This window comes from Euprymna scolopes, chromosome 6 (genome assembly GCF_053919585.1).
Source record: "Euprymna scolopes isolate OS-2025 chromosome 6, ASM5391958v1, whole genome shotgun sequence".
NCBI lineage: Eukaryota > Metazoa > Mollusca > Cephalopoda > Sepiida > Sepiolidae > Euprymna > Euprymna scolopes.
In genome coordinates this window covers 7,981,988-8,008,791 of record NC_136487.1, presented here as the reverse complement: position 1 = coordinate 8,008,791, position 26,804 = coordinate 7,981,988, and the positions used below count along the sequence as shown (strand labels likewise).

Genomic DNA, 26,804 nt, shown 5'->3' with positions numbered 1-26,804 from the left:
CGCATCAATACGGGTCTGGAACTTAGAGAATGTCTTTTCCACAAGCGTCAGCGAATACTCGGCGTATATGACCCATCAGGCTGGGTTTAGTGTTATGCGATCTCATGTCGATGACTAAACGAAGTAATCCAGCAGATTCAGATCGGGAGGGGCAAGTGAGAGAAGGGTACAGATTCGAAGAACTCCTTTTGAAGCCAAGCCTGGTTCTCGTTGGACTTGTGGGCCGGTGAGGAGTCCTGCTGCCGCAGCCAGGATCCACCAGCGGCCCTTGCACCATGGGATCATTACACTCATTAGCATATGCAGGTACACTTTGACGTTGGTTTTCAAGCCGACTTTGAGGATGTGAGGTGACTTGAAACTACACCAATGACAATAACCGTGGCTGGAAACTTTGTTTTTATCACCCTAGGCACGACCTTGATATTCGTGGCAATCTAGCGATGCATTTTGAGGGTGCATGCAACGATGCATGTTTTCATAACCTGGATCGGTAAAGAATATGAGCTATACAGCTGCCTCTCTCTGATCTCACTCATTGAACATTATGTCACTTTCAGACATGATAGAAGGTTTATATCGCTTTTGGGATTTGTACAAAATTGTTCTCTTTTGCGTAATATATAATATTCAGTAAAGGATTGATTTTATAATAATACATACACAATCTGCATAAATTAAAACATCATACTGAAGCGTATTGTACGACCGGGTAACGTCGAATGTTTAGCTAGTTAATAATAATTCTGATTTCGTTTATCAACGTCTCTCTGGAAAGGGATGGGATCCATTTCCAGAGGATTTCTCTTAAACCAGGAGCTTCAAAGATCAAGGGTTTTCCTAAGGATGTTCGTGTTACCTACAATTTCAGAGGTCTGAAGGCCGCCTAAAACATTGGGGATTTGTAGTTTTTTCAATTGCCCTTCCAGACGACTTAATACTACTCCTAATGTACCACCTGTAAAGTTCATTATGATTATTAAGTGTCGGTGTGACTTAACAAGATGTTCCTCTTAAATGATATTCCTAGTTTCTTATCACAACGCCACAAGTTGGACGAATATTTAAGAGTACACCTAAATTCTAGTATTTTAGTGTTAAATTTATTCAAAATTATCAAGGATAGAAAGACAAAACATGTCATTATATTTATTCAATAGAATTTGTTATTTATTTTTTTTTATTGACATTTTTTCATCCCAAACAAGGCATCTTGCCACTTGGAACTTAATTGGCTACTGTTTCTTATTGTATCTAACAGAGAACTGTGGGGTGTTGAGCAGCAAGATTCTTGTTCAAATTCAATTTGAATTTCTGCTGATTAGTATAGCCAGGAAAGCGGGAAATAGAGAGGGAATTCCAAAAGCTAGCAGTTCGAGGAAAAAACTATTAGAGTAGGTGGTTTTCCGGCATCTAGGGACCACAGCAGTGAAAGGTGGGATTTTGTTACTTGGCGGGTTAGTCAAGAGTATGTATGTCGACGGGACACAAGTGCTAGGAGTTCATCAGAACACGTTCTATTAAAGCACTTGTAAAATAGACACAGGGATGCGACATTGCGACGATGAGATATAGATTGGAGCTTGCCTCACAGTGCTTAATGTATTAGAGTTGAGGCTTTTATTTAGTGTTTGATGCTTACCGGTATTATGTAATATATTGTTCCTTTCAAATAATATTCTGATTTTGGTAAGAAAGCTGCAGCTACAAAATCTTTGTTATAGCAAGTGCTCGAGTTATTTAAGAAATCGCTTTATTAGTTTTTCACTTTTGTTTTACTGGCGTTACTTTTTTTCAATAGGGGAAATACTCACCCAGTCAAAGACTTCTGGCACAGTTCGAGTTGCTCAAGTAAATGAGGCAAGAGTTGCATAAGGGTTTCGTCTCCGACGCAACATCGAACCACATTTGGCGTTTCGTGGGCTCTCGTCATTATCTTCACCCAGGATTTGTCAATATTAGAAAACCTTTTCGCTTCCTGTCAAAATATTATTCAAGACTATTTAATAAAATCGATCAAAAATTTCATCTTTTGCACAAAACTTTATTCAACAAAAGCAGTGACCTTATGAGTATATGATGTCTGTTGCATAGGTGTTATATTAGAAGGGATGACGTATGTTATATTTGTTGTTGCTTGTTCATATTTGAGACAGGGACAGGGTACAATTTAAAGGAGAGACGGGAACATGTAATACACATTGAGAGGGGGATAGAAGAGATATAGATAGAAGAGAGATAGATTGACATTTATACAGTTTGACAGTTCCGGGAGTGTTTCTATAAACATTATCTTTCTTTAACACATATTTTTCAGATAATGATTCTCAGTCTTTTATCATAAAGAAGGAACATTCATTTTTTCTTGATACTGAGAGGGAGGCACATTCTTAAGATGATAGAGATACATTCTTAGATGAGTTTATACACAAAGTTCTTATAATACAAATTCACAATACCTTTGTTTGTTCAATGATATAACACGAAGACGACAGTTACAAAAATATGATGATGTTCGTTTATTCCATTCGACCGGTCACTGGCTTCGCATCAAGGAATTCAAAGTTTCTACGTTATTTCCTTCTTCTAACCTTCGCTTTCAAGACGGATGTCAGCTCTGTCTGTCCGACCCTGACTTCTCTCTGACTGACCTAAAGCTCTAACTATATTGAGAACTCATGCCTTGCTCATGGCGTCATTGCATGACAAAACAACGTGCATATCGATCCCGTGGTCTGATATGCCTCACATTGCCTAAAACATGCCCCAAAACAGTGCATCGACCACACATGCTTGCAAAGAAAAATTATCTAACCTCATTTCCGGCTAACCTATTTTACAAATGTGTTTATCATTTTCGCTTCAAATTCCTTATTTTACTTCATTTCATTTTCATAAATAGAATTGAAGGTCTTCGATAAGGTATGGCATAAGGGCCTACTTCACAAGATTTCCAGCTACGGTATACTGGAAATGTTTTCTCAATCATTAAATCGTTTCTCTCTGATAGGTTCATAAGAGTAGTGGTTGATGGCCAGAAATCAGAGGCCCACAGTATTAATGCTGGAGTCTCCCAGGGGGTCCATCCTGGGCCCAACTCACTCCCTTATCTACATCAATAATCTCCCAAAACACATACTTAAATCATTCGTTGACATCTACGCTGATGACACGACCATCTACGACAACACATCAAAGGCCGTAAATGACAAAGTTCTATCTAATTCTCTCTCCTCTGATCTCGAGCGCGTGGTACAATGGGGGAAGAGGTGGCTGGTTACTTTTAATGCATCCAAAACCAAGCTTCTATCTTTACATTATCAACGCTCTGATCCCCATCTGGCATCAATTAAAATAGATGGCTCTCGTCTTGGGGAGGCTCCATGTTTTGACAAGCTTCTGGGTTTGACCTTTACTCCTGATCTGAAATCGAACACGTACATCAAATCTGTTGCCAGGGACGCTGGGAAAATGGTGGGATCCTTCTTACCGCCCCAGAAGATATCTCACTACTGATGCAATTCTCTATCTCTATAAAAGCCAAGTACGTCCAAGGATGGAGTACTGCTGCTACATCTGGACAGGAGCTGCTAAAAAACAGCCTATCCTGCCTTGACAGAGTACAAATAGACTCTGTGGTTTGGTGGGGGATGCCCTTTTCTCTTCCCTGCAACCTCTCTCCCACAGAAGAGACGTTACGAGCCTGTCTTTGTTTTATCCTTATTTCCATGGCAAGTGCTCGTCTGAGCTCCAATCTCTCGTCCCCCCTCGCCAATCTTTCACGAGAAACACCCGTATAGCTGAAACTACTGTCAATAATTTTCCCCACTCTTTATCTGTACCTAAATCCAAACGTAGGTTCCATGAGCAGAGCTTCTTTCTTAGAATTGCCCGATTGTGGAACTCGCTTCCGTTCGCCTGTTTCCCACCTAACTACAACTTGGATGTCTTCAAATCAAACATAAATAAATTCCTGACAAACCGCCCCCTTAAGTAAGACACTCTATCAAATCTCCAATACTAATGATTACTACAATACTATTTCATTGATTACTGTATACACAACAACCCTTATCCCTGAGTGGCCTCCGGGCCTTGATAAGTGGTGACCCCCATGTAAAAAAATAGAATTGAATCATCAAATTCCTTTTTCAATAACATTACTAACACGCATTCCTTTTAACACATCTGTATTATTTATTTTAAACTTATGATCGGAATTCTTAATTCCAAACCTAGCTTCCCAGGTTCGAATTCTCGGCTATCCTATCTCATTTTTACTTACTTACAAGAACAGGCGACTGTTCCTTAACAATCTAGCTACAAAAAATAAAAATAAAAAAACAAGTCAGAAATAGAAAATGAGCTATCAAAATTAGAAAGCTTACCGGAAAAATATAAACAATTTTCATCCCTTTAGTAATTGACAAAATATGTTTGTCTTTATTTTTCAAATGTAAATATGTAAAACAGAGTAGAAGCCATTCGCGATTAAATTAATATTTAGTTATTGTCTTACCTCATAAAGCCCTTTTTAGCGAAACTGGATGTCAAATGGCAAGAAAGCATTATTTTATTTTAAATTAATTAAATTAGTTTCTTTTCTTTCTATTGATAGTGAATGAAGCTGAGAGAGGACTCACTAAAAAATAAGTGAAACTTAAAAGCGGAAGTCGAAAAACCACGTGATTTCCGCCGGCGAGAGCGCTTTTTATCGTGACATAGTCCCAACCAATCCAAACCGTTGTGAAACATCGTTGTACTGGCCAACCTCGGCAGGGGGCGGGGACAGTAGCGTATAAGTCGCTGAAAGTCAGTCTTTAACGTGTTACCGACCTCACTTCTGTTCTCTCTCATTTTAGTTTTCTGTCTTTTTTCTTTTCAGATAATACTTCTACAAACAAATCAGCGTCTACGAGGTTTTCTATCAACAGCCGAGTTTAATAGCATAAGCATAGGCCTTAACGACAGCCTGAGTTACTACTAAATCGGAAATATTCATATCAAATTCTAAAATTTGTAGGGAATTCCGAACGGAAGTCTTTATTTCATCAGTTAACTTGCTCTCGTCTCATTAGCTATGATGGAGTAGAAGTTTTAAGTAAATTTGTAATTGTATCCTTGATATCGCCCGTACTGAGAATTGAGCCATCATCTTTCACATAAAATTATTATCACTTAGCACGTAGCTAAAATAAATGGTTTCATTCTAAATTCTCTCTAATTCCATTGTTTAGTAAGAAACTCCTAAAGATGGTCGAAAGTTACATCGGTTATAAGAATGCCATCCAAGATGAAAACAGTACTTTATAAAATTCATATAATAATTATCAATCCTAATCGCCGCTGCGAGGAAGGTGGGCTCTCTCTACCGTGCTAGAAAACTTCTAACACCCGAAAGTATCCTGTACCTCTATAAGGCCACTATTCGCCCATGTATGGAGTATTGCTGTCATATTTGGGCCGGTGCATCGGCTACTAGTCTCTCGCTCCTTGACAAGGTTCAAAAGAGAGTCGCAAATCTGATAGGCCCTAAACTGGCATCAAAACTTCAGCCTCTGTCCCATCGTCGAAACGTTGCATCCCTCTGCCTGTTCTACAAGTATTATAATGGTGAATGCTCTGAAGAACTGCAAGCACTTGTGCCCCCACGACGTGAACACCCTCGACAGACCCGACAAGCTGCAAAATCCCACCCCCACACTGTAGAGATCCCTAGATGTAAAAGATCTTTCTACTCCAGTAGTTTCTTCCCCAGAACTGCTAGACTTTGGAATTCCATTCCAGGTCACTGCTTCCCCAACTGTACTGACATGCATAAGTTCAAGTGCAACGTGAACCAACATCTCGCTGCCCTAATCCCTACATAGTACCCCAGTAGATGTTTCCCCTGATAGTAGCCCCCTACATTAAAGTGGCAATGTGCCTTGTTTGGGGTGAAAATGTAATAAAAAAAAAAAAAAAAAAAATTGAATAATAAATTCAAGACGAAGTAAATCGTTTAAGTTATGGAAAAATCTTGTGCAAAGTATAAACATATTTTGTTTGATTGTATTTTGTGGAAAACCAGAAGTGAAAAAACTAAAAGCACACGTATTATTATTATTATTATTATTATTATTATTATTATTATTATTATTATTATTATTATTATTATTATTATTATTATTATTATTATTATTATTATTATTATTATTATTATTATTATTATTATTATTATTATTATTATTATTATTATTATTATTATTATTATTATTATTATTATTATTATTATTATTATTATTATTATTATTATTATTATTATTATTATTATTATTATTATTATTATTATTATTATTATTATTATTATTATTATTATTATTATTATTATTATTATTATTATTATTATTATTATTATTATTATTATTATTATTATTATTATTATTATTATTATTATTATTATTATTATTATTATTATTATTATTATTATTATTATTATTATTATTATTATTATTATTATTATTATTATTATTATTATTATTATTATTATTATTATTATTATTATTATTATTATTATTATTATTATTATTATTATTATTATTATTATTATTATTATTATTATTATTATTATTATTATTATTATTATTATTATTATTATTATTATTATTATTATTATTATTATTATTATTATTATTATTATTATTATTATTATTATTATTATTATTATTATTATTATTATTATTATTATTATTATTATTATTATTATTATTATTATTATTATTATTATTATTATTATTATTATTATTATTATTATTATTATTATTATTATTATTATTATTATTATTATTATTATTATTATTATTATTATTATTATTATTATTATTATTATTATTATTATTATTATTATTATTATTATTATTATTATTATTATTATTATTATTATTATTATTATTATTATTATTATTATTATTATTATTATTATTATTATTATTATTATTATTATTATTATTATTATTATTATTATTATTATTATTATTATTATTATTATTATTATTATTATTATTATTATTATTATTATTATTATTATTATTATTATTATTATTATTATTATTATTATTATTATTATTATTATTATTATTATTATTATTATTATTATTATTATTATTATTATTATTATTATTATTATTATTATTATTATTATTATTATTATTATTATTATTATTATTATTATTATTATTATTATTATTATTATTATTATTATTATTATTATTATTATTATTATTATTATTATTATTATTATTATTATTATTATTATTATTATTATTATTATTATTATTATTATTATTATTATTATTATTATTATTATTATTATTATTATTATTATTATTATTATTATTATTATTATTATTATTATTATTATTATTATTATTATTATTATTATTATTATTATTATTATTATTATTATTATTATTATTATTATTATTATTATTATTATTATTATTATTATTATTATTATTATTATTATTATTATTATTATTATTATTATTATTATTATTATTATTATTATTATTATTATTATTATTATTATTATTATTATTATTATTATTATTATTATTATTATTATTATTATTATTATTATTATTATTATTATTATTATTATTATTATTATTATTATTATTATTATTATTATTATTATTATTATTATTATTATTATTATTATTATTATTATTATTATTATTATTATTATTATTATTATTATTATTATTATTATTATTATTATTATTATTATTATTATTATTATTATTATTATTATTATTATTATTATTATTATTATTATTATTATTATTATTATTATTATTATTATTATTATTATTATTATTATTATTATTATTATTATTATTATTATTATTATTATTATTATTATTATTATTATTATTATTATTATTATTATTATTATTATTATTATTATTATTATTATTATTATTATTATTATTATTATTATTATTATTATTATTATTATTATTATTATTATTATTATTATTATTATTATTATTATTATTATTATTATTATTATTAAGAAGAAGAAGAAGAAGAAGAAGAAGAAGAAGAAGAAGAAGAAGAAGAAGAAGGAGCAGTGATTCAGGTCACGAGTAGATATTCATTCACTAAGAGTTCTCACGCATACCATCACCAGAGCTCGCTCACTGGCAATAATATGTAGAGTTCATTGGATGCTGAGTGCAAGTTTTCCCAAATTTCCAGTACCCCCAGCCCCCTTGATAACCAGAGCAGATGACTTCATGTTATCGCAACAGCCGTCTATCATTTATTTCTTGCTGGCAACGTTTATTGTTATTCTCTGGGGTTTAGTGGATAAAAAGCTTCCCTAAAATCTCAATAAAATCTGGTTACTGCTCTACTTACACAGTCAATCCCGGATCCTTTCCAACTCTTTGGTGTTGCACCAGACAATGCACGTACTACTATTTATAAAAGGGGGCGTAGTTAAATTACAACTTTGCAGTTTCCGTTTTGTTGATATCCTATCGCAGTGTTATTTCTATTTTTGTTTTCATTTTTATTGCAGCATCCAAGTTACTGGCCGTGTTTATGATGGTTTCCGTATTCTCGTATTTTCCTTAAGATTTCAGCTGGTTTCATTATTGTTATTCGTTGTATCTTCTCAGCCTTCCCTCTGATTCCGATCTCAGCTATTTTGTTTTCAATATTTTTCGCGATTGTTCCTAGTGCTTATCTTGATGTTCTTCATGTTCCATATCCCTTTCAGATTTTTTACTAGTTCCGTGTATTTGCTTCAATTATTTACTTGCTAGAAGTAGTCACACAGGCCATCATCAAAGATTTCCCTTTGCGAGCAACTTGTGGTGTTCTCTGGAGTCTGGCTGACAACAAGTCTTCCCAGATTTCCAGTATTCTTACCATAACTTTTGCAAAAGAAACTGCGTCATCGCAACAGCCGCTTACCATCAATTTCTCGTTGATAGCGACCATTGGTTTATACTGGAAGTTGTGTGCTCCCAGTCCTCTTCGCACTCATCCAATGGAGGTGTGGCAAGTGCTTTCTCTTCTTAGTCTTTCCATCTTCTTTGATCCTCCTTATTTACTTGGTGTAGTGCCAGTTTATGGCGATATACGCACAAAAATATTATTATTATTATTATTATTATTATTATTATTACTATTATTATTATTATTATTGACTTCTGCTCGTTTGCCCTCATTGTTGACCGATTTGTCTTCTCCTTAAAGAAGCGGAAATCGTGATTAGTCACTTAAAATATCGAGAAATAAAGTTGGAATTCACGTCCGATATTTTCCCTTCCGGTACGTGTGTTGAAAGATGATAAAGCTGTTTGTTCCTTTTTCATACTGATACATATGCTTGCACGTGTGTGAAGAAAAACACACATTTGCGACAGGGTATTTATTTGCTCCCCCACCGAGCAAATTAAGCACAAAGCCGATTTTTAATGTGAGGAGTGAAGGGGAAATGGGGACTTACTCCCCGGGGAGGAGGGGAGCTGGATAGTGACAATTGGCATGAAGGGTTGTCCCTACATTGACCAAGGTCTTATATGTGGGGCTGCCCCCACATATGGTCTTTGTTTGCAGTATCTGCCGGAACAGATACTACACTTTGATCTTGGCACGAGAGTCAAACATCAGGTGAGGCGGAACGGGACACATTTGCGGCAGTTCAGTGTTGGTAAACAAAGAGATTTCAATAATCGTTTTTGATTTACATCGAATGGACAGAAGCGCCGGTTGTTTACTTAACAGTCGAATTTCGATCTCGGCTTGCCACATTGAACAGTTGTAATACAGCGAAACATTCTGTCGATGTCTATATATACTTCACTTCATTTTTGAATTGATCACTGTGATAAGTGAAATCGCCAGAGATGACTTGCAGGATGTTTAAGTTATCTATTGTGTGTATGTTGTATTTTTAAAAAATCGTGGAAAATGCACTTAGCATTTCTTCTGTTTGATCATATATAACTTATTGTTGTCTTCATGTTCCATATTCTAACAATTAATGTTTTATCCGAAGTTGCTCAAGAATATAAAGCTGAACGTCTGTGTGTGTGTCTGGTCACAAATAGGCTCCTATATGGTTGACTATTTAAAAAAAACTGATTACATATAATGATAGAAGATGTATCGAGACACAGGAATGGGTATGTTTGATCCTGCAGAACGGTGGTTCATTAAAATTGTGGGGTCTGTGCTCGCACCTGGTCCACAAAATATGGGAATAAAAAATTAAAAAAAAACATTTAATAGTGTTTTTGATATAGATGTACATACTAATACTTTGATAAGTATGTTTTAACTTAAATAAGGATGGTAAAATAAAACTGAAGTCTGCGTTCGCGCCTGGCCTCCATAGAATGGAAATAGGCACACACTTTAATAAAGACTTTTCATATCTATCTGCGTAAGTATACTTTGATAATTATGTTATTAGGTAGAGCTAGGTAGTAAGTTATAACCTACAGTTGCCTAGTTGCAACCTAGTTATAATCTAGTTGCCATATATATATATATATATATATATATATATATATATATATGTGTGTGTGTGTGTGTGTGTGTATGCGTGCGAGTGTGTGTGTGTGTGTGTGTGTGTCATTTAGCTTTTAAAGACTCTAGCAGAAAAAGGAAACAGGAGGAACAGCTTTCAGTCGACATCGGTTTACTTTCCCTTTCGAACACGCACTTGACATTCTGCAAACAGACATAAGTTATTCGGTTTTTCGCCATCAATATTTTTTGAATGCTAAGGAGCGTTTTGTTTATTTACGATTTTTTAAAAGATAAACAAACGAAGAAATTTTACATTTTAATAGTTATATTAGTTTTTGGCAGGGAAATTTGTTTGCATAATTCCATGGACGTATGCGAAGGTATAGACCGAAGGTTGTTCCTTTTATTTCCTGATATAGACCGAAAGTGGTTCCTTTTATTTCCCTCTTTTGTTGGAGTTTTTAAACACGGACTGATACATTTACACACACAAACACATGCACACACACACTCACACACACTCACACACATACAAAACAAACACACACACAGATATATATATATATATATATATATATATATATATATAACAAATAACAAAAGTCTATATTCCAAATTTCATGATGTTGCCCTTAACTCATCAGAAAAAATAGCAACTATCAATCCGGTAATTGTCAAGAATTGTAAATGTCAACGTAATGAAAGGGTAAATTGTAAGATGGTCAACGTCATAAAATTTGGAATACATACTTTTGTAATGTGTTTGTTATATGCCCTGTAATTGCATTAAACTTCATAAATCAATGATTAGTATATACAATGTTATATATAAGTGAAAAATCATATGTGCGTGCGTGTGTGTAATCATACTATTCTGTAAAAAGAAGAGAACTCTATGGATGCAGACTTTAATAAATTGATCTGATGTAGGTTAATTAATGTGTTTGATAGATAAAAATTAAAAATAAACGAAAGGGAAAAGAAAGAGGGTGAGTACTAAAAAAATGAATATAAAATTCAAAATATGAGCAGTAAAATATAGGTAAATATGTAAGGGATAAACCGTACAGGATGATAATAAAAAGAGGGGGGCACAAGGATTTAAATGTTGGAAATAAGGAACAAAACAAGAAAGGTGTCTGAAAATGTGAAAACAAAGAAAAACTTTATGAAAATATTTTTAAAAATTCATCCTATTTCCGAGAACATTATTGTATGAAATGAGTTTTACATAATTAAAACAATTTCTATTTAATAACAATTTCATTTTTTTCAAACAAGTTTTATTTCATATTTTTGTTGTAAATACGTTTTAGTGCTTATCTAAAATAGTATTATTGTCGTATTTACTAAATGTACTGTGTATTTTTTTTTTAAATTGAGTAAAAAATTAATGGGTTTTAATACGAAAATATCGCATAAAAACAATTTCTGTTCCGTATTTAAGACAAAGTATTTGTGCATCCAATAAAAAGAATGAAAGAATAAAAGATTTTTCTCAAAAAGTAAAAAATTATATGGAACTCATATGATTATGATTTAATGGAACTCATATGATTATGGTTTAATAGAACTCATATGATTATGGTTTAATGGAACTCATATGATTATGGTTTAATGGAACTCATATGATAATGATTTAATGGAACTCATATGATTATGGCTTAATTGAACTCATATGATTATGGTTTAATGGAACTCATATGATTCTGATTTAATGGAACTCCTATGATTATGATTTAATGGAATTCATATGATTATGGTTTAATGGAACTCATATGATTATGATTTAATTATTATTAAATTATAATTATTCATCTTTGCATTAGGAATTCGTAGATCCTAATACCAAATTTGTTAATATAACTAAAACTTTGAATAGAAATGCCACCTTTTAAATGAACCAAAATAAACACCACACTCATAAAGTTTCAAAAATCTGAAGATACAGAACTATAAAATCAATGATAACAAAGTATTCTATTATTTGTCTTTCAAGACATTTATGGAAACATATGTATAAAAATAGTCTTGCACTTCTGTGCAAGACTATTTTCATACACATGTTTCCATAAATGTCTTGGAATTTCTTAAGGCTAGAAAAGAAAGTATGTATCTCACCTTTGGAAGTTGCTTAGCAATGTCGCCACCAACAAAGACGGCCTCCAAGTAAACCCACAGATTCTGGACTGTTAACCAGTTGTCGATGATCTCCGAAGAATTGGACAAGTTATGCACCCATTCTTGAATGGTCTTTTTGAAAGGGGCGTTATATCTAAAAACAATTAAATGAAAATGAATAACCTAAATGCAAACTTTAGATAAACCATATCTTATAATACGAGGCACGTTCACAAAAGTAATGTCTCCTATTTTTTATTTAATCCGAATGGTTCAGAGAGGATTGCAAAGTGCATTGTTTGAATTTATGCATTTATAACATGAAAGTTTCATCTCTCTGTTGCAGATATTGACGGTCTGAGACTCTAAGAAAGCAATCTCTGGCACGGACGTGCAGAGGAAGCGGATATTAGTCATAGAATTCCTTCATGCAATAAAATTGAACCGATTAACAATCATCGGCACTTGTTGAACGTTTACGAAGCGAATGCAGTCAATATGAGTACAGCTAGAGATGGGTTATATATATATATATATATATATATATATATATATATATATATATATATATATATAATGATATGTCTACTTCTATGCCTCACATTCTAGTTGGTAACGCATAAAAAGTTATTAATTGTTGCTATATTCTACATATAATAATTTCGTTCTCATAAAAGACAATGCACCTCTTGTAGAAATTCAATTTAGGATGATGTTTTGTTTCCCTGAAACGCGTTTTGATTGGCTAATCGGTCTAATATGTAATAGATTTAACCAATTGATGTGTTTGTTTCGAATTAGTGGACAGATGTTGACCACGGGAAAATCAATTCATCTTTGTGCAGGGCGTAACCCGAGAAGTTTGAGTGGATAAGATACCGAGAAATCAAAAATCGTTTTTTGTTGTTTTTTTTTGTTTGTTTTTTTAGTTTAAAATTTTGAAGGGTAAGTTTTGAGTTCGATTCTCACGGAAGCACATAGAATATTTTGTTTTAATATTAATTTTTAAATCTTTATTTCAATTATTATTTTACCTGAAAAAAAAAAACGTTCACCACACAGTGTCATATTAAGTAGAATAAACAGATTGTTCTGAAATTCTCACCTGTTGCTCATGAGAGCGCTGAGAACCATCAACGAGTCTTCCATGAAACTAACTATTTCGCTCGTCGAATCCCCGCGAAGGAGTTGCTCCCCGCGATTCTTAAATTGAGCGAAAGTAAATTGTCTGCTGTCCCATTCTTCAATAACTTGCTTTAACTTCGCTTCAATGTCTTTCTCTTTCTCGGCTGAAATGCAGATATCCTTAAAAACAAATACATTACGTATTATATACACTGTATAAAAATTAAATTACAATGGAGCAATAAACAATGCAATGGGTAATAACACAGACTATGTGATCGATTATGCCCAATTTATTGCTAGTTGGATGAATGCGATCCTTCACTATTTGGAAAGTCCTGAGCAACACTGCTCAGCTCTGATTTATCTCTATTACGGCAAATCAATATATTTGGTTTTCTATAACAAAAAAAAAAAAAAAAAATCCTAAACGGTTCACGTCAGAAGAAATTACTCGTCCATAACTTTCCAAATTATATAAGCACATAAGCCACACTAATGACCGTTGTTTATATATATGGCTTGGCTTTTCAGTGATTGGATTATTACACCCTTTGATTGAGACTAAGTAGGTATATTTCATAGTCGGATTACTCCGCGATTTGCTTAATCTGTGTTAGTTAATAGACTTTCTCATGGCGTGCTTGCTGGCAGGGTACTCTCTTTGCATTCAAGACATTCAGTTTTCGAATCCAGAGGTCGAATATGTTCATCTGATGAGCTCAAAAAAGGCCGAAACTCGAATCTTTGACTTCCAGCTCGTTGGCTAGCATGGTTTGTGTGATCTGCGGTGTTACTTGATTGTGAAAATAGCTATACCATCCCACATTCTTAATTTTTATATATCACTTTGTCTGCCTGTCCTTCCTGCTTTTTCTCGGAAATTACCTTACTAGTCTGGCTAAAATTTTTTATGGATCTTAACGAACTAAGTATTATAGTTAGTGATGGAACGATTCCAATAGTTTTCCGATTCCGATACAATTACTGATTCTGTTCTAAATTCCCAATTCCGATACAAGTACCGATTCCGATTCCGATTCTTTTAAACTTTCTCAATATTCAATTAGAGATTCTTTGCTTGAAAAAATATTTATAAATACTATAAAACCTATGTAATGTCCATATTTATTTTTGCAAGACGTAAAATGTACACTCATGTGGGAGTAGCAGGCGTACATTACATGAGTACATATTTTCCTTGCAATTGATTCAAATTTATGAGACACATAAATATTTTTATTTTTTTTTTACATGGAAGTCACCACTTATCCAGGCCCGGAAGCCACTCGACGATAACGGTTATTGCGTGTACAGTAATCAATGGGACAGTATCGTAGTAATCGTTAGTATTGGAGATTTGATCAAGTGTCTTACTTAAGGGGGCGGTCCATCAGGAATTTGTTTATGTTGGACTTGAAGACATACAAATTGTAGTCAGGTGGGAAACGGGCCGACGGAAGAGAGTTCCACTGGCGTGCACTTCTAAGAAAGATGCTTTGTTCATGAAGTCTATGTTTTGATTTTGTGCACAGTTAAAGAGTGGGGAAAATTTTTGACAGTGGTTTCAGCTAGACGGGTGTTTGGCGTGAAAGATTGGTGAGGGGGACCAGGGATTGGAGCTCAGACAAGCACTTGCCATGTAAGTAATGATAAAAAAAGACAGGCTCGCAGCGTCTTTTCTGTGAAAGAGAGGTTGCAGGGAAGAGAAAAGGGCATCCCCCACTAAGAGAGAATTTACGGAAACCACTAAAAAGCGCATCGAAGCACAAAAACTAGGAACTCGAGACTTCTGGAAAATCTACAACAGTGTAGTAAATAATGGGCAATCAACAATTCCCCCACTAACCAACAATCACGAGGTTGTCTCCTCAGCAACCGACAAGGCTAACATGCTTGCCAGTCGGTTTGCCTCAAACTCCACATTGGACCCTTCCAACCACCCCCTACCTGACTTTCCTATGCGGACAGACGCCACACTAGACGATCTGAAAACCACCCCTGCTCAGGTGCATGCTATCATAAAAAACATTGACATTGCAAAAGCATGTGGACCCGATCTTATCCCAGCTGTGCTATTAAAAAAGTGCTCAGCCGAAGTAGCTCCAGTTCTCTCCAAACTCTACAACAAATGCCTTAATGAAGCTTGCTTTCCGGGCTGTTGGAAAACTGCTTCTGTTGTACCAGTATTCAAGAATTCTAGCGAAAGGACGGACCCATCAAATTATCGCCCCATTAGCCTCCTCCCACTTTTTGCCAAAATATTTGAGACCATAATTAACCATGCTCTAGTCCATCATCTTACAGATGCTAAACTACTGACTGACAAACAATATGGATTTAGACAAGCCGGTTCCACAGCAGACATCCTCACTGTGATCTCTGAACGTATATACCATTCACTGGACAAAGCGGGAGAAGGCAGAGCGGTAGCTCTAGATATATCTAAGGCTTTTGACAGGGTATGGCATGAGGGTCTCCTCAGTAAAATCAGATCATACGGTATCACTGGTAGAATACTTAACATAATTAAATCCTTCTTAGATAAGAGAAAAATCCAGGTAGTCCTCGACGGTCGCACATCTAAACAATATGATATAAATACGGGAGTGCCCCAGGGTTCTATCCTTGGACCTCTATTGTTCCTGATATTCATAAATGACCTCCCCGACAACATTGCCTCTGAGATGGGTATATATGCTGATGACACTACACTCTATGGCAGACACGACAGGAAGACGAATGAACACATTTCTAAAGAAATGGCAGAAACACTAGAGGAAGCCCTCCAATCTGTAGTGGAATGGGGACAAAAGTGGTTGGTCGCGTTCAATGCTGCCAAGACTAAACTAGTTTCATTCAATAATTACAAGAAACCCTCTCTACCACCCATAGCAATGGCCAACGACTCTTTATCTGAGAGTCCATCTTTCAAACTCCTTGGCCTAACGTTCACAGGAAACGTGAGTTGGAACAATTACATTGAAGGCATTGCCAGGGCCGCTGCAAGAAAGGTAGGCTCTCTCTACCGTGCTAGAAAACTACTAACACCCGAAAGTATCCTGTACCTCTATAAGGCCACCATTCGCCCATGTATGGAGTATTGCTGCCACATCTGGGCTGGTGCATCTGCTACTAGTCTCTCGCTCCTTGACAAGGTTCAAAAGAGAGTCGCAAACCTGATTGGCCCTGAACTGGCATCTAAGCTTCAGCCTCTGTCCCATCGACGAAACGTTGCATCCCTCTGCCTTTTCTACAAGTATTTTAGTGGTGAATGCTCTGACGAACTGCAATCACTTGTGCCCCCACGACGCGAGCACCCTCGACAAACCCGACAGGCTACTAAATCCCACCCCACACTGTAGAGGTCCCTAGATGTAAAAGATCTTTTTACTCCAATAGTTTCTTCCCCAGAACCGCAAGACTCTGGAATTCCATTCCAGGTCCCTGCTTCCCCAACAGTACTGACGTGCAGAAGTTCAAGTGTAACGTGAACCGACACCTTGCTTCCCAAATCCCTACATAGTACCCCAGTAGTTGTTGCCCCTGATAGTAGCCCCCTACACCAAAGTGGCAATTTGCCTTGTTTGGGGTGAAAATGTAATAAAAAAAATAATAAGCCACAAAGTCTATTTTGTACTCTTGTCAAGGCAGGATAGGCTTTTTTTTAGCAGCTCCTGTCCAGATGTGGCAGCAGTACTCCATCCTTGGACGTACTTGGCTTTTATATAGATAGAAAATTGCATCAGTAGTGAGATATCTTCTGGAGCGGTAGAAGGATCCTACCATTTTTCCAGCGACCCCTGGCAACAGGCTTGTTGTACGTGTTCTATTTCAGGTCAGGAGTAAAGGTCAATCACAGAAGCTTATCAAAACACGGAGCCTCCCCATAGACGAGAGCCATCCATTTCTATTGATGCCAGATGGGGATCAGAGCGTTGATGATGTAAAGATAGGAGCTTGGTTTTATATGCATTAAAAGTAACCAGCCACCTCTTTCCCTACTGTACCGTGTGCTCGAGATAAGAGGAGAGAGAATCAGAGAGAACGTTGTCATTTACGGCCTTTGATGTGTTGCCACAGATAGTTGTGTCATCAGCATAGATGTCAACGAATAATTTATAATGTGCTTTGGGATATCATTGGAAAAACAAAAAACTTGATAAATCGGTTCCTCACGTGTTGAGAAAATTCGTTGGTTTTTTAATTTTTTCAGCTTGCAAACTAGTCGACGAATTGTATGTACAATAAGAAGACGGCGTAGAATGACAATAGTTTACAAAATGCTTCTTCCGATATTAAAATAATTTTTTAAATAACATTGGTTCTATTTTGAAAATTATTCATAACATGAGAATTTCGGGAAGTGTGAACTATTCTATGACTTCTTTCAAAGAATGTTCATATTTCTTGTCCTAATTATTCAGATTTGATCGGTTATTAGGTTGATTTGTTTTGCTCTGGAAACAAAAACATGATACTGAAATATTAGGTTTAGAAAAAAGTTCTTGCGGAATTTAAAATTTTGATTTCAAACGATATTTTCAAATAAGTTTTCGTTATTATACCTTTACTTTCAAAAAGCGTTTTTCGTTCTATTTAATCGTTTAAATTACAATCGTTTAAATTACAATCATTTAAATTAAGTAATCGTTTAATTGTTTACAATTGTTTCAAAACAATTACGTCTTTTCAGACCGTTGAATACAAAATGGAAAAAAGTAAACTCGCGATATTTTCTTATTTTATTTGCTTCTGAGTTAGACATAACGTATACGACGATTTCCAACCACTTGAGAAAGATTCGAAAAACAAAAAACAAAAAAAAAACTTCATAAATCAGTGCCTCATGAGTTGCACGATAACAAAAATAAGCACCGTTATGAAGTGTAATCATCCTTTCTTTTATGAAACAAGAACAACCTGTGTAAGGGAATAGCCAAGCAGAAGCAGTAAGTTATCTATCTATCTATATAATTATCTATCTGTCAGTCTATTTATCTATATATCTAATTATCTATCCGTATATCTATCTATCTATCTATCTATCTATTTCATGATTTCCTTGAGGGTACAAAACTTTATTAAGGCAATCATGAAGGGAAGGCGTATTCCTTCGGAAGTCATTTTATATTAAAAAAAAAAGACCGAGGAGAAAAGGAAAATGGATAGCGACTAAAAAATAAAAGTTGGGAAATAGAAAGAAAAAAATTAAAACGAGTCAATTGACATGTTTCGCCCTCACTCATCAAAATTAGAATCGAGTGATTTATTTTTTAGTAATTTGTTTTCCTTAATGATAAAATCTAAAAAAAAAAAACAAAAAAAGAGACGGGAGAGTGGGGATGAATTTTAGAGGCTGATCACGTTCAAACCTAACACGCAGTCATTTTGCTTACAAAGGGAAGGCTTCCTAAGGCGAACGTGAACAGTCTCCAAGACTTTTAGATTATATACAGAGTGAGCTCGACTCAATACGGAGAAAGAGTCGATGCTGCAGTTCGTTGCACAATCTCGGTATTTAATAAAGTGTTCCGTTATAGCAGATCCATATGTGTTGTTTTCAGCGTCGGTAGGTAGGAATGTTCCATTCCTGATTTTGCTCGGTACATGTTGTTGTATGCGACTTTCCAATTTTAAAGACGTTCGACCTACGTAGTCGGCACCGCAACCACATTTAAATGAATAAATGACATTACTAATATGATGAGGGGGTAGAACATCTTTTTTATTGGAAGCCATTAATGGTTTTGTATTATACACAACACGAACATTTGAAGCAAAATAACATCCTTCAACAGTTGAACTAATTTGTTTGGTGAATTTTTCACTTACTTTCCTCAACCACGGCAATCGAATATAAACCGGACATTTATCCACCATATTGGGGTTTGTTCGTAAAAAAAATCTGCTCTTTTCCTTTAAATGGTGGTTTCAATTACATCTAAAGGATACCCATTGTATATCTATCTATCTATCTATCTATCTATCTAATTATCTTTCTGTTTGCCTGTCTCTCTAACTTTTTATCTATCCATCTATCTATCTATCGATCGATCTATCTATCTGTCTGTTTATCTGTCTATCTATCTATCTATCTATCTATCCGTCTGTCTGTTTGTCCGTCTGTCTACATAAATTCCTATCTATCTCTCTAGTGATGAATAGACTCTATAACGGGTCAAGTTTGCACCGGAAGATGCAAACGGACTGCATGACGTATCACATGTCACGTGGCCTGGTTTGCGCAAGCATAGTTGGATGTTGGGTTGGAGACAGATGGGCTAAAAACAGGTCTTCCATGTGGGAGAAGCGGTTTCCCAAGCCAAAGATATTTAGCAACCATTAAGTCCTCCAAATAAGATTCTAGTTTTTAAGTGATTATGTTGAAAAAAAAATTGAAGAAATTATCGCGACTTGTTTTCTTCTTTTTCTTTTCGCTAATTCGTAATTATAACATTTTGTTGTGAAAGAAATAAAGCTATTATAAGAATTCTGCAATCTATCCATCAGAAAATAAAAATGTAATTCTTCATTTATCAGGCGATAACGTGTAAACGGTATGACAAAAAATAAAATATAAATACATGAAACAAAAGGTCAATTTCGCATAAAAATTCGACCAAGTATATTAATATGTTGGCTCAACATTTTCTACCTTACTTTGGTTTGAATTTGGATGATAATCCCATCTTCATGCGGTATAATGCTCCCATTCACACAGCTGGCAATGCTAAGAGGTTCCATGAGGAGCATGACATTCCGTCTTTGGATTGGCCTTCACAATCTCCCGACTTCAATCCTATCGAAAACGTATGGCATTACATCAAGCAACAGCTACGCAATGATAAAATTTCAAATCTGGAAGAACTTTGAACATAAAATTAAAGAGTAGTGGAATGCCCTTTCACCGGAGTATTGCCGCAAACTAACTCAATGAATGCTCAAAAGATTGCAGACTGTCAAATTGCAGAATGGCTATGCTACTAAATATTAACCAATCCATTGTGTTCATGTTGTATTTGTGTTCAATTAATGTTCTTAAGTTACATTTTAATAACAATTTTCCATTGTGTGGAGTTTTTTTTGGCCCTATCGAATTGAAGTTAACTTTTTAAATTGACGTGAACACTAAGATTTTTTCAATTAAAAATCAAATATGAACAGATAAAATTATAGAGGAATAAAAGGCGAATCAAATGAGGCATAAGTGGTTTTTTATTTATATGCAGTAACGCCAAAACAAAAAGGTCCGCACTTTTCTAAAACTTTGTTTTGAATTTGAAGTTTTTGAAAAGTACAGGCTTTCTTTTTGGCGTTACTGTATAAAAATAATAAATAATAAATAAATAATCACCCTTTTGGACAACACATTTACGAGCATCCGTGGGCTTAGAACTAATTCAAATGATGTTGAAGCATTTCTCCTAAGAAACACCCCGGATATCTTAGCACTAAGTGAGACTAACCTACACTCCTCCATCACCTCTAACTACTTTAACATGCCTGGATATCTCCCACTCTGCCGTAAAGACTCTGACAGACATATTCACTGGCTTGGAGTATACATTCGAAACACCCTCCCCTTGACTAAAGAAACTAAACTACAATCGGACGATCAAGCCTTTATGTGCTTTAGACTTAACATGCAACATAACATTAGCTACTTTTATTTTCTCTACCGCTCTCCCTCGACCCATAACTGTACCCTAATAAACAAAGTCTCTGACAGCATAGATACAGCACTTTCCCTCGACACTAGCGCACAAGTGCATGTATTTAATGTCCACCACAGTAACTGGCTTGGATTTTCTACTCACACAAACCCAGCTGGTACCATAACACATAACTTCTCTATATCTCATTCCCTATCACAGAAGGTTAGTTTTCCAACCCGTTTCCCAGACAAGCATAAACAACACGCATCACTTCTAGATCTGTTTCTGACCACAGTCCCGATGACTGTGTAACTAATGCCCATTGTCCACTTGGGAACGCCGATCATGCAGTGGTAATGGTTGAAATAGCTCTAAACTTTAGAGCCAAAACTGAAGAGCTACTGCTCAAAACAACGAGATATTATAAAAAGGCTGACTGGGAAGCCATCAGGGATCTCATCAGGACGACGCCACATGGCAAAATATCTTTTCACTTTCTGTTGAACATTGCGCAAATGAGGCCACTGAATGGTTCAAAATGGCAATTGAAGCACATGTTCCCATGTGCAAATTTTATAGCAAGCCCAACTCTCCCCAATGGTTTACTTCTACTTGTGCAGCTGCAATAGCGCAAAGACAGCATGCGTACTGCAGATTTAACCGACATAAGTCCAGTTCAAACAGGCAGAAGTAACTGTAAGAAAGAAATAGCGACAGCAAAGAGAGAATTTACTGAAATCAAAAAACACAGAAATTAGGAACCCGCGACTTCTGGAAAATCTACAACAGTGTAGTAAATAATGGGCAATCAACAATTCCCCCCACTGTCCAAAAATCATGCTCTGCAACCCAGAAGGCTAATATGCTTGCCAGTCGGTTTGTCTCCAACTCCACACTGGACCCTGCCAATCACCCCCTCTCTGACTTTCCTTTGCGGACAGACACCACACTAGACGATCTGAAAATCACCCCTTCTCAGGTGCATGCTATCATAAACAAGCTTGACATTGCAAAAGCATGTAGACCTGATCTCATTCCAGCTGCGCTATCAAAAAAGTGCTCCGCCGAAGTAGCTTCCGTTCTCTTCAAACTTTACAACAAATGCCTTTATAAATCTTGCTTTCCGGACTGCTGGAAAACTGCTTCTGTAGTACCAGTTTTCAAGAATTCTGGCGAAAGAACTGATCCAGTAAATTATCGCCCCATTAGCCCCCTCCCACTTTTTGCCAAAATATTTTAGACCATAATTAACCAAGCTCTACTCCATCACCTTACAGATGCTAAACTTCTGACTGACCAACAATATGGATTTAGGCAAGCCCGTTCCGCAGCAGACATCCTAACTGTAATCTCAGAACGTATATACCAGTCACCGGACAAAGCGGGAGAGGGTAGAGCGGTAACTCTAGATATATCTAAGGCTTTTGACAGGGTATGGCATGAAGGTTTTCTCAGGAAAATCAGATCATATAGTATCAGATCATATAGGAAGAATACATAACATAATTAAATTTCTTAGATAAGAGAAAAATCCAGGTTGTCCTCGACGGTCTTACATCTAAACAATATGATATAAATGCGGGAGTGCCTCAGGGGCTATCCTTGGACCTCTGTTATTCCTAATATTCATAAATGACTTCCCTGACAAAATTACCTGTGAGATGGGTATATATGCTGTCCACACCATGCTCTATAACAAACACGACAGGAAAACAAATGAACACATATCTAAAGAAATGGCAGAAACACTAGAGGATGACTTCCGATCTGCAGTGGAATGGGGACAAAAATGGATGGTCACATTCAATGCTGCCAAGACTAAACTCGTTTCCTTCAATAATTACAAGAACCCTTCCCTACCATCAATAGCAATGGCTAATGACTCGTTATCTGAAAGTACATCTTTTAAAAACCTCGGCCTAACGCTCAGAGGAAACATGATTTGGAACAATTACATTGAGAGTATCGTCAGGACCGCTGCGAAGAAGGTGGGTTCTCTCTACCGTGCTAGAAAGTTACTAACGCCCGAAAGTATCCTGCACCTCTATAAGGCCACCATTCGCCCATGTATGGAGCAGTGTTGTCATATTTGGGCTGGTGCATCTGCCACTAGTTTCTCGCTCCTAGATAAGGTTCAAAAGAGAGTCGCCAATCTGATAGGTCCTGTGGGAGTTGAAAACTCTCAGCCTAACTCGTTGTCGCCCTTTAACTCAGAAAAGCGACCTAGTTACGTCACTTCCTGTTTCCCATATTTCTTCCTCTTTTGCGCCGGACTTTCAAGCAATCAAGATGTGACAAACACCGCTCCGTTGGGGCCATGAGCCACCACCGCGTTCCTGACTAGCCAGTCAACCTCAAGTAATGTTACTCATCTTTCAATGAACTCTCATTCTTTCTATCACTTCTTCATGTATATTTATGTAAATAAATTGCATTTCTTTCGCTGATATATAACGGTATGTTTTCGTTCTCATTATGCGACCTTTTGTTTTTTCAATTTTCAATTTCTCTACCATTAATGGAGACGGGGTCGTCTATCACACAGCGGACCATCCTGTCCCCAAGAGATTGGTAAACCGCCGACGTGATATTTCTTCAAATGGTAACCTAAAGAACGCTGAACAATCTTTGTTCCAAAAACATTCTTAAAACGTTCTCACTGTCGCAAATGTAACATGCCGTTATATCGTTAAATAATCAGCGAAATATACTCAAACAAGAAAGAAAAAACAAAACTAAAACACAATTCAAAAATAAAAGGACAAAAAACTTTTTCGTTGCATTTTCAACTTTATTTCTAAACACACGTGCGCCAATTATCTATCGTCCGCCATTTTGATTTTTTTACTCCTCGTGGACAACTAATGTAAACAAACCACGTGATGAAAGGATGGCCAACAACTATAATATATAAAATTACATTGTGGAAAATTTTAATGCGATATTCATTTACAGCATACTCGAAAACTTATAAAGGAAAAATATTAAGGCCGAAACCAAGTAAAAAATTACCCCAAGATTCACATCATACTTTCAGAACAATTTGAGGCACTTGATGTCAGTATTTCAATGGCGTTCGATAATCTGAAGGAAATGGGTTAAGTTCAAATGTTCGATAAATAAACTAATGATCGTTTCTGAAAACAGAGATAAAAAAGGAACAGAGAGAGTGTGTGTTGTGTTGTGTGTGTGTGTGTGTGTGTGTGTCAGAGGAAGAGAGAGAGAGAAAGAGAGAGAGACAGACAGACAGATAGAGGGAGGAAGATAGATAGACAGACAGAACTCCCAACAGTGGCATGCGTTGCACTTGATGTGTGACATCATGTTATTCCTCATCAAGCTCCTGAAACAAACAATACAGCTATTCTCGAAATGCGCAGCGTCCCTTGATTGTCGGCTTTCCTATAAAATCTATTAAAATTTGACGTCAACAAATTCCCAATCTCTTCATAAAAACCTCCTTAAACGCAAAACAGTGATCCATTATACTTAATAAAAAAATATTTTACAAAACCAAAACATTATTTTTACTTCAATGTTATAGCAGCAGCAGTAGTAGTAGTAGTCTTAGTAGTAGTAGTAGTAGTAGTAGTAGTAAAGAGTATAAACAAATGAAAAGTTTTTCAAATGAATCACGACGGCAAACTCATTGGAAACGGAAGATCTTACTTCAATTTCTTCTTTGTACGTAAGTATTGGAGCCTCCAGGATGTTTTTTAACAGAAATGTGTCTCCTTCGATATCAAATGAGTGTCCGGTAATTTCCGTCATCCTCCGCCAATGACGGTTTTTCATCGCCTTATTACTCATCAGTTGTAATAATGGCACAATTTCGTTGAAGTCGTCAATTTTTCTTTTTAAATCTGCATAAGCCTGCCAATCCCTTAGAGCCCGCGGCAACTTACGGCATCTGAAAAAGAAAAACATTATTCGCCGTTTGTTTAACTTAATGTGTTGGACGAACAATATACAATAACGCGGAAAAAAAAAAACAACAAAAAATAACAAACCTTCAAGTCATAAAGAATTTTTTGTTTTAAATAAACACTTTAAAATATAAATAAACACAACAGTTAATGTAACATAGCGCGGACAGCTATGTGCAAATACGGAACCGTGAATGAAATGACGTCACGGTAAGAAAAAAAAAAGACTATAAAAAAGGAGAGAGCACGTCCGAAAAGACGATCACTACAGAGATGTTACGTTGGCGGGAGAATGAGGAAATAACTGTCGTTGTTACAACAGGACAAAGCGAGTTGAAGTTGTTTCATTTTCTTTGTCTACTTTGCGACTGAGAAAAAAACTACTTGGCCTTTTGGCCAAGATCAAAGTGTAGTATTTGTTCTTCGGATGCTGCCCTTCCATTTCTTGTTTTCTTTCGGTGAAGGAGAGATCCTTCACGACTGAGACAATTTTTTATTTTTGTTCCTTTTCTCCACGTTAAAAAACGACCCTGGTGTCTAACTCTGTCCCGTGGGGAGGCATTGTAAATAGGTACAACGTGTTGGGTAACGTTACATTAGCTGCATTAGTAACGTTACATTAGTTACTTTAGTAACGTTACATTAGTATTGTATATAATTTGCGTGATATGGCAAAAAATTAGTATTGTATATAATTTGCGTGATATGGAAAAATCGAACACATGTCGTATGATTTTAATGTGCCATTAATGGTATGCTTTGTTCGACTGTGTAGAGAAAGAGAACACTTTTAATCCTTATTATTGATTGATAGCATCATCATTCAACAGTACACCTATCCACCTCATTAGCGCTTATCCTCTAGTGGCTTTAAGGCTTAATAATCGATAACTTATTAGTAAAACTAAAAAAAATGCTTTGCTTTTGCGTTAATGCTTTCACTATCAACCTTTTTAGATTATCTGATGACGGTCAACTAATATTATTAACGATTCGTTGTATACGATTAACTGAAAACAAGTTTATATTTTCCCCATATCATAGGTGCTAAACTGTCATCAAAGCTTCAACCTCTGCCCCATCGACGAAATGTTACATCCCTCTACCTGTTCTACAAGTATTTTAATTGTGAATGCTCCGACGAACTAGAAGCCCTTGTACCCCTTCCATGTAAATACCCTCGACAAATCAATCAGCAAAATCCCACCCTTACACAGTAGAGATCCCTAGATGTAAGAAAGCCTTCTACTCTAACAGTTTATTTCCCAGAACTGCTAGACTTTGGAACTCCTTTCCGAGTTCCTGTTTTCCCAACTGTACTGACATGCAGAAGTTCAAGTGTAATGTAAACGGACATCTTGCTGCTCAACTCCCTACATAGTATCCTTGCAACTTATGTCCGCGATAGTAGCCCCCTACATCAAAATGGCGGTATGCCTTGTTT

The 26,804-nt window shown here is 34.7% G+C and overlaps 1 protein-coding gene across 1 annotated transcript in view; it reads right to left on the bottom strand.

Annotated features, from left to right (window-relative positions):
• The window catches only part of LOC145277487 (dynein axonemal heavy chain 5-like), a 690,378-nt gene that overhangs the window by 282,152 nt on the left and 381,422 nt on the right, over window positions 1–26,804 (bottom strand). Inside the window, exons 23-26 of the mRNA XM_080128869.1 lie at window positions 25,104–25,344; window positions 13,757–13,956; window positions 12,652–12,805; window positions 1,815–1,978 (exon numbers count right to left, since the gene is read on the bottom strand). Coding sequence (XP_079984995.1) covers window positions 1,815–1,978; window positions 12,652–12,805; window positions 13,757–13,956; window positions 25,104–25,344 — 759 coding nt within the window. The remainder of the gene's footprint in view (window positions 1–1,814; window positions 1,979–12,651; window positions 12,806–13,756; window positions 13,957–25,103; window positions 25,345–26,804) is intronic.